The 13447-nt window shown below is 43.4% G+C and overlaps 1 protein-coding gene across 1 annotated transcript in view; it reads left to right on the forward strand.

The window, feature by feature from the left end:
- The first annotated feature begins 6457 nt into the window (after positions 1–6457).
- The window catches only part of Asb4 (ankyrin repeat and SOCS box containing 4), a 42981-nt gene continuing 35991 nt past the window's right edge, over positions 6458–13447 (forward strand). Inside the window, exon 1 of the mRNA XM_041675652.1 lies at positions 6458–6789. Coding sequence (XP_041531586.1) covers positions 6591–6789 — 199 coding nt within the window. The 5' untranslated portion in view covers positions 6458–6590. The remainder of the gene's footprint in view (positions 6790–13447) is intronic.

The raw sequence follows: 13447 nt of genomic DNA on the forward strand, positions 1-13447 counted from the left end.
GTTAAGCATTATTCCAAAATGTAAAGTCAAATCGATGGATCTTTGAGAACATCTTCTCAGCTTATGTGAAATCTGGTGTTAAAGGGCGTCCCGGAATCTTAGGAAAGACAGTTTAGAAACCTGCCCGATTTCTTTACCGCATGAGAAGGGAGCGCAGTTTTCTTCCCTAACTATCCTTTGGCCTCAAAATTTTGTCAAAAGTAAAGAGAGAATGAAAATTCTGCCTGGAATACAGCTGTGGGGTCAGTGTTTGGATTGAGACGGAATTATGGCGAATTATTCCCATGGGTTGATTTTGTGAAGTGTGTGCTGGCGTGAAGGTGGAAAAACAAGCGAGCTCTGGTGTTTAAACAAGGCTGGAAGGGCAGTTGCTAGGAGACCCCGCACACAGCTGATGCCCCCACTGCCGGCTCGGGCTTTGTCTCAAGAACCCGGCCCTTTTGTAGTCAAAGAGGACATTAAATGTATAGTCTGTCAAAATTTAGGTGGAGGAAAAATTCAGGTGGACCAGTGCTTGGTTATTGCTTGTGTCAATCTAGCTATTCTGACGTCCATCATCCATGAAAGATGGGCTTTGAAAGGGAAAATGTAGCATTGTGCCAGGAACCAAGGGCCTCCGGAAACGCTCAAGGGAATTAGTTACAAATGCAGTTTGAATACTCTTCTATGAAAGGCAGATGGTCTGCAAACCAGTTCCGAGAAGCAGCTAAGTGATCACTTCAGTATTCCGAAGAGGGGACCGCCAGTCCACAAACAGAGTTCTAAGAGGAGAGGCGCGAGCGGGACTTTAGATCTTGCCGTTTACAAAACAACCATCTCAGTCATTTGTGGGAACCGTTTAACAGACTTTTATGAGAAACACACAGCCTTCCAGTTTGTAATTTAGACCGTAGAGATGCACCGAACTTGAGAGCTGGAGGCGGCTTAGAAGTTCTTCTAGCGCCCCCAACTGGCAGAAGGCGGTACCTGACGCAGCTTGTGGACAAGCGCGGTCTGTAAAGGAGCTGGCTGCCTTGTCGAAGGTTTTCAGAAACGCAGGCAAGGCCTCCCGCCTTTGTAAAGTAATACCAACCTTTGCCAATGCTTAAAATACTATATCCAGGGAGGAGAAAGCATTTTAAAACATAGCAAAGAGTAAAGTTTTGAATTTCGTGTTTTGAATATTTCAAGTACATGAGCCAGGGTCATTGTCTGGGCCCCCACTCTGACCAGCATCTCTTTCTCAGGACAGTCAACGCTGTTGTGTGAGCTTGGGGACAGGCACAGTCTTTTGTAGTGCTTGTCCGTGTCCAAAATCCCCGCTGCGCTTCGAGTCATTTGTTTATTACAAGTGTAGGAATTATTCCTATGAGCTGCTGTGTTCTGTAGAAGAAACTGGTAAGTCTTGTTACAAAGTTTAGTTGCAACTCGACCAGTCGGCCTCCAGTTCAGGGAATGTCATCCTTGGCCAGTGACCTCCCAGAATAGCCCATTGAAATCCCAAAATAGTTTGAAATTTTGGTATTGTTTGTTTATTTTTATATTTAATGTGGGTGACGGATGGGGAAGGGGTTCTTCTGTACTTTATTGTTTCTCTATGGAAAAAGAGAATCCATCACTATTCCCTAAATTGGAAAGGCTAGTGTGCATTAAGCTGTGAGACAGTAACTTTCGAGGTGCTGGTCCAGGCAGCCTGGTGAGAACTGAGCTTGGGTTCGAGAAATAGAAGAGAGGAAACAAAACACGTGCCTCTCAGCCCCACGCCTCTCATTGACTGCAGAAAGACATCCTTGGAGACATGGAGATTGTCCATCATCTTGTCCAGACCTTAGGGGCTCAGAACCTGTTGATTTGGCCCAGAAAGCTCTGCCCCCTAAAGAGCCAACAAGACTCACTCTCTCACCTCCGTTTTCCTTCATTCTAGGAGAAGCTAACCACCATGTTGGGAGGATTTCAGATAGGCTCCTGGGGAGACTGTGTGGACAGAAACCAACTCTAACTTGTTAGTTAACTGACCAAGTCAGGTTGAGAAGCTACCAGCTAACCCCTAGCCTGCAAATCTTTCACCTGAGGGCTCAGACAGCACAGGGCCACGACAAGCCTTGCCATGCAAGATTATAAATGATTACAAGGTTGTGTCAAACCAAAAAATTTTTGGACTGTTTGTTAGCTAGGAAAAAAAATAACCACGAACCTGCGGTTCCTTTGCCATTTGTCCTTGCAAAGTTCCATATAACTGTGGGTCCTCAGTTTTCCTGGTTTCTGCACTGTATTGTATTGGTGACAATAATTTCAATTACAGTACTAAACCACTTGCCTGTTGATATAGAAAACTTTGGATTTGATCTCTGCTGAAACCCATCCTACAACCGGAATTTTCCACTGCGTTTGTCAATACAAAGATTTAATCTGAAACATATATGAAACAATGCCAGACACAAAAACAATGCAGTGTGTCCTGAGAGATTACATAGCAGCCCGTTAAGTATTACAGATAAGAATGGGATTATCGGGCAATCTCAGAATGCGTGTCGGTGAGCCCATAGCAAGGGTACCCTGATTCATCGGCTGGAAAGTCAGAGGGGCCCAGGGAATTCTCTTTTCACAGGAATTCTAGCTTTGGAAAATATGTTTTAGGAGTCTGGCGTCTTATTTCTTCCCTGTAGTTGCACTTAACAATTGCAGCCTCCTAGTGTTTGAAATCCATGCTTTAAGAGGTCACAATAAACCACGGGGTCATTTGTGTTCCAAAGATGACACACAGTGGGTAGCTTGTGTTATATACAGTCATTGAAAAAACAAGCAACCAGGTCTTTGTGCCTGCTGCTTTAGCACCCCAGGGAGTGCAAGGGGCTCCTTGGGTCCACTTGCCTAAACATTATTGATGTGTTGGAGTTCTTTCTACGATCAAGACCAGAGGACACTATCTGAGGCATGTTATGAAACATTAACAAAAGAATACATTGTCTGTGAGTTTTCATTTTCAGAGCCAAAGAGAGGGGGGGTTCCTGACAGGCCAGACTAGATGCCGTAAAACACGGCCATTTTATAGGGTGGCCTCCTGTCACTGAAGGGATGGGTGGCTGTTTGAAGCTAAGTCTAGATGATAATAACAAGACTTATGTTGGTCTTTCTTTCTTTCTTTCTTTCTTTCATTCATCAGTCACAATATTTCAGATACGTTACAATGACTTAGATGGGTAATTTAATTAAATCATTTGTTTTTTTAATTGAAATAATCTCTAAATTTTATTCTTTGGTTTTTGGATAAAGCGGTCAATAATTTGCTTTTAGCGGTAGGGTAGAAATAATTTTCTTAATTTTGTGTATTTCTTCACATGAACTTTGCTTTCTCAAAATAATTCACAAAGACACACTCACCTTGTACAGCTATGAAACTGAAGTTTGAAAAAGACAAATGTTACAAATCGGGTATTAAGAGAACAAGGGTTTGGAGAGCAGGCCATGTGTAGTTCAGGTGGTCTCGCATGCTTGAGGCTGTGCATTCTGTCCTCAGCGCCAAACCAAACTGAGCTAAAAGACAGTGAGTGGCCACAGCAGCAGAAGCAATAAGAAAACAACTTTTTTTTTTTTGAGTTATTTTACCAAAGGAACTTGCATTTTTTTTTTTAAAGCCAAACAAGAACTGGGGGCGGGGGAAGGATGTCAAATGATAGACTTTCTTCTACAATGCAATGCTAATCCCGCTATCTTTGGAGGGAGATCAATGGGCTAGTTAACCCCGAGAGAAAAAGCAGAAGTAACAGAGGAATTAACAGTCTCAGTGTGGCTTTTTCTAGCCAGGAAGACTGGAGTCTTGCTGGATTATGAGCAGAGATACCAGTTGATCCAGGGGTTAATGATTCCTGCTCACATTCCTCAGTGTGCTAGCCTCATTCTTCATGATCCCCGGATATGGGTTGGGGATGAGAGGTTGCAGAATCAATGGTGTTTCTGGATAAAAGCCACACAGCTTCTGAATTGGTTGTAGCCATGTGGCTACCGTGGATGAGGACCTCATCACTAGAGGCAAATACTGGAACCACATATTCTACGACCAGAGGAAGCTATAATGGGAATAAAACCAAATAAGACCCAGTTAACGGGAGACACTGCATAGAGTTCAGGAATGAGGGGCCGGAAGACAATGAGCCCATTCAGGCCTCCTTTACTCCCCCAGCCTCACAAGGGTCTGGTCATACTGGTAATTTATGGCATCGCGTCTATGCTAATGTCTATGCTAGGTGTTAAATATTGGTGTTTTAAATATTGTTTCTGCGCATACCACTTCTTCCTGGAAGTCCCTTTCCAGGGAAAGTCAGAACTCTTAAAGACACAGTTAATTCCTAGGGTGATAACTACTCATCTAAAGAGGCTGCTACGTATCTGGCTCAGATTGACCGTATTTTGTCTGGAATAAAATTAAATTGCTCTTTATATTACTGACAAGTAAAATGGGGGATAAAGGTGAGAGGGTATCAGATCTATTTAATTGTCACGAACCAGGGATTCTGTATAAAATTTTGAAAGTTTCCAACTTTGTGAAAAAAAAAAATCCATTGGGCAGGCAGCGGAGAGTCATAGGCCACAGCACCACCCAGGCCTTTAGCACACAAGAATCTACGTCAGTGGTGACTCGTCTGTTTCTCTCATGGCTGTATTTCCAGTGCCCTGGATAAGTCACGGTCATACAGTTAGCACTCAGTAGGCGTGTGCTGAAGAAATGCTAAGTTCAGGCAGCTCTTCCATAAGAGTCTCAATGTAAGTTCATCAGAAGCAGAAAGTGATGTTACCGGTCCCCTGGGGACTAAACCCAAGGCTGAGCAAGTCCTTCCAGTCTCTTCACTCCTGCTCCCTGCAGTTTCCAGGTCTCCTGCTCCCAAACACACAGTTTTGCTGCCATCACCACTTGAAAACACACAGCAAAAGCTTAAACTAACAAGCTTTTAAAAATTCAAATAAAAGTAAAAACTACGGAAAACTAATGGACAGTGTTAGAAGTCATGGCAGTGGGTATAGCTGGTGTGAGTGTTCTGACTTCAGGAGTGGGTGATGGGGATTTCTGGTGGGCTTGGTTTATTCTTTGGTGGGTCAGGGTATTGAATGCTCAAGTCATTATGATTTGATAAGCTGTGTGCTCAGGACTGGGCAGTTTTGCGTATTTATGTTACATATGGGCATGTCCAGTGAAAAGGTATGCCGTTCATAGACTTCTGCACCATTAGAAAATGTAAAAAGTTCACATTGCTATTTTTTTTTTCTGCAAGGATTTTCTGAATCCATTCACAATATATAAATTACAGCTAATTTTTAGTCTAGTTAGAACTTCCTATTAGTTCTCTAATTTTAATGATGGTCAGTAAATAGAATTAAATATCTTTCTCTTCAACTTTTTCTGTTGAAAAACTAACACAGAGGAGCTGAAAAAAAAAAAACAAAAACTTAAATCTACCAGGTAACTACATAGTGTTAATTTCCCAGGTTCATTTTCCATCTACTTACTTTGTGCTCATTTGGCTCCATTGTTCTTTCTGTCTCTTGTCTCTTGATCTAGCTCCTCTTTCTATGTCTGAACTGTTTTAAAACAAAAGTTTTAGAGATATTGGATGCTGCTAGCTTAGTAGAAAAAAAGACTATGTGAGACACCCTGGGTTTGATCCCCAGCAACACACACACACACACACACACACACACACACACACACACACACACACCAGACAAAGGAGGATGTGTTAGACAGTGTCAATTGATTATGCATTGTATTATTTGAGCACCAACACTATTTTTTTCACACAATCTGCATACCCGATTCACACATTTTCAAATCCACCCCCTCGCATAAAAAAGTAGCATCAAGTCTGTATTTGTATTTGTAATTTGTCTAAACAAACATAGCTTTTCCTCACTGGCTTGAGAAATAAAAAATCAGCATTCAGGGACACTCGCTCAGCCCACTTGTTGCGCCTGTTTGTCCTGTTTCTTCAGCTTCTTCCCCCCCACCCTAAAGTGTTGACCCTCCCCCACTCCCTTCACCAGCCTACCCTGCTTTTTCATAATATTGAAAATTTTCAACTCTGGGTTACTGGCAACCCTTCTGTTTGTTTTTAGATGTGCATAATTCGGCTCAATTTTACAGGCTCATTTCACAAAATCATTAAAGGTTTTCAGGAGCACGTGTATCAACAACTGAACCAAATCCTCATTTGGGGCTATTAGTTAGTCAGAATAAGAAAGCAGCGCTCCAGCCAGGCACCAGATGTTGTTGGTGAGGGGGAAACATAAAGCGCTGTAGAGCTTTTAAAACCTTACACTTTCACTTTGGTCTTATAAGAACTAATTGTGACAACTCAGGCTCGCAAATGTGTCACAGGAGCCTTCCCTCACATCGACACCACGCACTGCGGAAGGGACTTGCTTACGCATCTGCAGTTCAAACGACCTGAAAACTCAGTGACAGCCTGGGAGGATATTTTGAAGTTTGAAATGATCCCTATATAAATAGAACGGATCAGCATAACTTTGGGATAAAATTAGCCGGCAGTTTGTGGACTCTGCGGGCTTGCCTGTGTGCTGGGTGCTGCTCTCCTGGTAAATCTCGGCTCAGCTTCCACATGGCGCAGAGGACGGACGGCATCAACACCCCTAGCAGCAAAGCTGGAGCTGCCAAGTTAGTTAAGAAAAATTTCTTGGAGGCAATAAAGTCAAATGACTTCAGAAAACTGGAGACTATTTTAATCCAGAGGCAATTAGATGTGGACACAGTGTTTGAAGTTGAAGATGAGAATATGATTTTGGCATCTTACAAACAAGGTAAAAATTGTAGAGGTGTAATTGTGAAATTGTTATAAAATGGATTTTTAGGTCAGTAGGTCAGTTTTTGTCTTCAAAGCATTTGTTCTTAACATTAGTGCTTGTTTAGACATTGTTTCTAATTTTTAATCTTTCCTTCCTTTTAAAACTAGAATGCATTTGGGCTGTTTTATGTATTATGTACATCGCTGTCTGTGCACATTTCTGTTGACTGCTCTTTTCCATTCTCGTGCCTGGAATTCGGGACCCTGGGTGGCTGCATTTGTCATGCACGGCGTGTTAGGTCTTCTCTTGTGACTGTAGTGGTATAGAATAAAGAAAACATCTCTGACTCTCGTTAAAGACTGCTGAGGTCTTCGCGTGTGACAATACGGCTGTTGGGGGTCAGGCTGCTGAGTCTTTGCTAACAGTCAGTTACAGATACACCATCTCTATGTCCGTGTGAATGAAAACGGGGAATTCTTTCCCACCTAGAGAGTTAATGAATGGAGAAAGCCGGGCCACAGGCACCTCCATGGTCTGCGTCATTTTTGTGGGTTTCAGTGCAGAAACAAACGCTGAAGTCAAAATATCACAAAGTTAACTTTTCCTTTTCCTTTCCGCTGTACTACAATAATAGTTCAAAAAATTTCAAGGGCTCAGTTCAGAATCTCTGCTTTGTACATAAAGAAAAAAAATAGGGAAATGACAATTAGAACAGAATTTTTTTTTATTAAGGTTTCTTTTTACTTTCTGGAATTCCTGCTTAATAAATAAGAAATAGATTAACAAACTCATTCTGATTTCTCAAATCAACTAGTTAATTGGAAAACTTAAGTAGTTAGGCCATCTGGTGAGCAAAGAAATAATCTGCTCACCCTCATTTTTGCCTAAGAAAAGAGGTGGGAAAATCTTGGGAATGGAGGTGGGGGTATATGTTTATGCCCAATATAAATCTGTTTTCTATTCATACACAATCATTAGAGGCACCAATTTCCAGATACAAATGCTAGCAGCATTTATTTCTACCTAATTCTCTGCAGTTCTGGAGGAAGCATAAAACAGCGGGGACCAGTTGCTGCGTTTTTGATTTGTGCTTCATGATTAATTGTCATGGATGTTTTGTCTGAAAAATGAAGGCGTCTAATTTTCTTTTGTGCAAAGTTGAAGGGATTCTGCTGAAGGAAAAAACTTATATGCTACATAATTAGATGGCTTGCGTCTTGTGACTTTAATGATACTATCTAAATGATAAGGATATTTGAAGAGATTTTAAAAAGTCTATGTTTGTCACACAGAGTTAGACCTAGATTCGAGGCAGGGGATAATCTCCTTGACACTGAGCTGCATAGACCACCTTCTCTTATTTCCAGAGTAGGTAAACCTGCAGACAGCCCAAAGACTCACAAGTTCTGAGAAGGGAACTTGGAGGTGTGTACTCTTGGCCAGCAGACAGCGATTCTGACATTTCTCACGGTGTCATAGCCCCCAGATGGGAAGAAACTGTGTTTCCATTGTCAAAATAAGCGAATTCCTGTGGTTCTTATGGAGTTAACTTTTTATTGATGGTGATGACTGTTTTTCTAGCATTCAGGTCTTGGAATGTGGCTTTCAATCAGGGGCAGAAATTTAAACTGTCCCCCAAAGAAAAGAGGGAGTCCCAGTCTTCCAGAGGTGTCTGTCAGAAATTTATAGCTTTGGGACCGTCCATGAAAGCAGCGTGCATGCGGGCACACAGTGTGTATAGAAATAACTTTACTCTCTGTTTATCATGAAGAGTAAGGCTCTGCCTCCAGTCGTACGCCTTAGGGTAAAATTCCCACTTTCTCCAAAGTTACTGGGAACTTGTTTTAGGTGCCGCCAGGCTTCACGCCAGCCCTTTCACTCCTAAGGGTAGGCATGGAAGCGGTAAATAGAACGCTAGCTGCTGGCCCAGTAAAGTGGGCCTAAGTGCTGATATCAGTGTCTCACCTCACAAAGGAATTCTCAGAACAGTGAGGGACTGGGCGGTCTACAACTGGGTAGTTAGTTATTCAGTCAGCTCCTCTGGGGTTTGTCTAAAGGACGTGAACCACCTCTGTGGCTTTGAAAGATGTGTGGCTGGGTTACTGTTTCTGATACTTTTTTTTTTCATTAAGTAAAAGCAGACTTTTAGGACATTGAAAGGCTACATGTTATTCTTTGATTTTTTTTTTTAAGTACAAGGGAAGGCTGTACTCCTAAAAGTGAAAGAGAAAACGTCACAAGACCCCCCTGTGAGTTTGATTCATGTTTATAAAAGAGGGGGGAAAGCCCCGCCACTCACACCCACTCTCAGAAAGGGGACATAGTGGTTTATTCTCAAAGAGTGGGTACCTCCTGCTCAGGTATCTTCGCAGAATAAATGAAGCAACATGAAATCCGGGCGACAGATATGGTCACCTTTAAACTTTCTTACACAGCTGAGAAAATTATTCTTTATTCAAAAGTTGATTATCGTCAGGGAGTTAGCTGGTCTGCAATTAACCTTTAGGTAATCTTAGTTTCCTTTGAATCATGTTATATTCTTTTCCACGGGATTTCAAAGAGTGGTTGAATTTGTTCCTAAATACAGCATGTGCCTCTAACGTCGAGGTCACTGTGTGAGTGATGGACGCAGAACTCAGAGCGCCACTGGCAAAGAAATGGACGTAGGATGTAAATATCCCCAAATTCTAGGCTAAAGTGGATTAAGTGTACCAGTCATTAAAGAATGACTCCCCTAAGAGACTGTGTATTTTGCAAGGATTGGAGAGTGGAGGTAGTCGGTCGGAGGGCTCTTTTCTTCTTGAAAAAGTTTCACCCAGTGAAGGCCACACTTAATTCAGTGCCCACAGCAATGCTCAGTCTGTGCTGTGCTGGGGTTTACCTTAGCACTCATTCTTCCAGTCAAAGGTTACTCTCTCCCCAGCACCCTGCCGTCCTCAGCTTTACCATGGAATCTTCAGAGAAAAATCTCAGTTTGCTCACTTAAAAAGTCCACTGTTCTCACTTTGCAAAGCTAACAATCAAAAAGGGCTGGCCTGCCTTTGGGGAAACTCCCAGGGAAGAGCAGGCAGAGACGGGCAGTTTTGAGAGCAACAACAACAACAACAAAAAAATCAAAATAGAACCTACTGGACCATCATTTCACTTTTGATCATTCATTCACTGTGTGAATGTGGAGGTGGGAAGACGCTTGGTGGTTCTCTCCTTCCACCATGTCACCACGTGAGTCGTGAGTAAGTTCACACTCAGGTGCTCAAGCCTGACAAGGAGCCCTAGCTCAGCCACCTCGATGGCCCCAGGCCCCAGGTCACCCTTTTAAAATACAATGACACATGAATACCCAGTGAATTTTTCACTACTGCATGCGACCAGCAGGCTACTCTTTAAGGGCTGTCCTGACATCCTTCATTCTGAGACAAGTCAAAACTCTTCAGGACAACGTGAAATGAGAGGTCTGTAAGGTCTCACCTCATCACGCTGGTTCCCACTGTTAGCTTCTCTACCAGAGCCATGGATGGATGTCAAAACGGCTGTTTTTCAACCTTTTCCCAGCTATACACTCTGGTTCTTCTGCATGCTACAGTTGTGTGCTTTGGCTTCCTCCTGAGACATACGGGACAACAAATCTCTGGTAGGGAACTCCCTAGTCAGCAAGGCTAATGAACACCCTTTATTAATCCGTGTAACAATGCACTTTAAGTGCTTTGTTTATGACCTACACCTTCTTCCGGTGCCTGGCATGGTAATCATATTTTTAATTAAAATAACCAATGAATTTGTTTTCACTTGGAAAGTTTCTGGCAGACATTCTATCTAGTTTCTTAAGTAGCAGCTGATGTCCAAAGTTATCGTGGGAGCTTCTTATTGTTAACAAATGATCTCCTTCTCACCCCTTTTCCTCCTGTTTTCACAAAGTTAGCTTTCCTATTTTTCTGTTACGGCCCAGAAGCTTCCTCTTTCCTAGTTGCTAGAAAACTTTCTCTCTTCAAAACTTTATGTTTCTAGCTTGTTTGCTTCTCCCATTCTCTAAGGAGTCTCTGCGAATTATCCCGAAAACATTAGCTAGCAAAACAGCAGCCTGGAATTGCGCTTGGGTCTATATTCCTTCAGGGCTGTGTAAATACGCGGACACGGTCAGAGTAAATGTCTGTAATCCAGCCACAGCAGTGTGTGCGAGCTTGGTGTCAGCCAGAGGCTTCTCCAGCATGGGGCTGGTTTTCTGTTGATAACATTAGCGCTGATAACTGTCGCAGAGCCTGGGCCCAGCTTTAGTTTAACCAGAGATGTGTGTCCTCTCCAAGTGAGCCGAAACTATGTCCTCTTTCTAAAGTGGGCTGTAGACCTTCCTTCCTCACCAAGTTTCTTGAGTGAGGGGCTTTCTGCCTAGCTCTGCGGACTATGACTCCATCTTCAGTTTTAAATGAATCACTCAGAAGTGTACATGAGGGTTAGGTCTGCATATTTTTGTACGTGTGAAACTTCTAAAATTTCTTTAGAATTTTTAGGTGTGTCGGGAGAACTGAAGATCAGAGGCAGTTTCCGGCAGATTTTGATAGGGAGGGGAGACTGGAGTTTGATAGTTAAAAAAGACTTTTTTGTTACATTTTAAACTTGTTTCTTTCTTACAGGTGTGTGTGTAATATATATATATATATATATATATATATATATATATATACACACATACATATATGATGATATGCAACCAACCATATTCTCTTCTGTCCCCACCCTATTTTCTTCCCCTGGACAATGTCATATCCACATCATTAAGTCTGCACACATACGTCCATACACTACATGACATCCAGGAACACGATGAGAGAGTACGTCCTTTCTGAGAACAGCTTACTGTGAACACGTTCCAGTCTTGTCTATTTTCTGCAAACAATATAACTTTATTCGCTTTTATGGCTTAAAGAAAGCTCCATGGTATCTACAAAAAAGATCGCATTTTCCTCACCAACTCTCCTGCGTTTGGCACAAGCCAGTCTATCACTGCAACGCCCTATGGATCCCAGCACCATGTGCTACTCCTGAGCTACGGAGCCAGCATAGGTGCCCAACAGCAGACTCAGAGAGCATGGCCCCTGCCACTAGTGGTTGTGTGAACACAGTGTGTCCCACCATTCTGTCTCCACCCACACTAAGTATCCTCCGTGCAGGCTCTGCCAGGACTCTGGCATGAGGTGCACTGCAGACGGACTGAGTAAGCAGATGGCATATCGCGGTGTGAGGAAGGGGAGCAACGGCACTGAATGCTACAGGTCGCTGTGTCAACGGCTTGTACAGGGGGTTCAGAGTGCAGTCTGTTTAGGGAAGGGCCTTGTTCCTGTCTCAGCCCCTTTGCAGTTGAACCCTTTGCTGAAGTCTAGCATTCCTGAACAGGTACCTATACCTACAACTTGTACACAAGGGAATATGAGTGACTTTCCCCAGAGGGAGGCAGCACCTTCTTCACACACTTCCCCCAATGGCTTAGTCTTCCTCTTCTTCTTCCCCTCCAGCTTGCCCCTCTGTGCAGTCTGAGAATACAGTTCAGTGGCCACAGGTCTCTGCACAAGTGCCCAGAGTGGGGCCTTCCAAAGATAAACACCAGGAGAAATTCGCATTCTAGGTTTGAATGGCCCAGGAATGGTGTGCGGTGAGAGAAAAGCCTAGTGTACGCAGTGAATTCACTCCCCTTTCTTTTGTGGCATGCTGTGACTATTGGTGGTTGTGTGCTTGTGTGTGTGCCTGCACACGCAGGCACGTGCGCATGGCATTAACAATAGCACATGGATTGGCACAGCTCATCTTCGGTTTCAGAAGTGCATGTGACCTCAGATCTGGGGCTCCGCGAGGATAAGTGTGCTTCTTTCCTATAGAGGACCTCCGTGCCAGCCTGGTTGTCAGGGTGGACTCCTTGCTAAGGGCTGTTCTGTTCTCTGCTCAGCCCAGCTGGCTTTCCTGTTTTGCTGCATGCTGAGTTGTCCAGACTCTCCCAACCCCATCTCAAACTCTACCACCAAAGTTCTGAAGTGCAGATAGATTAAAGGCAGACATAAGCAGAGCCTGAGCCTGCAGTCACCTGTCCCCACAGTCAGTCCCCAATGATGCCGTGTAGAAAAAGTGGATTTTTAGAAACAGTTCCTCTTTAGGCTTGGTGAAATTCCAGGATCCCGCGGTCTGTGAGACTGACTCCCCAATTAACAGTTATGATTATAGGAGACAGATGAGACTTTCTTTTCAAAAGCCAAGATGACTGACTAGTCCATGTGATAAATGGGCAAGGAAAGTTCTGTTCGCGCTGCTGGGAATTTAGGAAGAAGAAACACCATAGGCAAACCTATGCTTTTCCACGCCAGCAATGTGACATGCTACAGATGCAGTCTAGAGCAGCTTCCTTTTAGTGAGTGAGTGTGTCCGTATCACAGGCTTGGAGCTAAACCCTACACCATTTCCACAGAGACAAATACAGCGGAAACCCCACGGGGCAGATCACCCCAGCCCATGAGCTTGGGCTGAACAGGTGATTTGAGGCTCCAGCAGGCTGAGAAAGGGGCTGTCTTCTTGTCTGGAAAATAGAAGCTTGGGCTGGATGGTCTTCCCATCCTGTGTTTCTTTCATTTGACACCAACATGGTGTTTTCTTAATCAGCTCTCTGCTGTTTCTTTCAGGTTCACTTATTGTC

The sequence above is a fragment of the Microtus oregoni genome, unplaced genomic scaffold, assembly GCF_018167655.1.
Source record: "Microtus oregoni isolate MIOR12 unplaced genomic scaffold, Mior012 000026F_ref0000081, whole genome shotgun sequence".
NCBI classification, from domain to species: Eukaryota; Metazoa; Chordata; class Mammalia; order Rodentia; family Cricetidae; genus Microtus; species Microtus oregoni.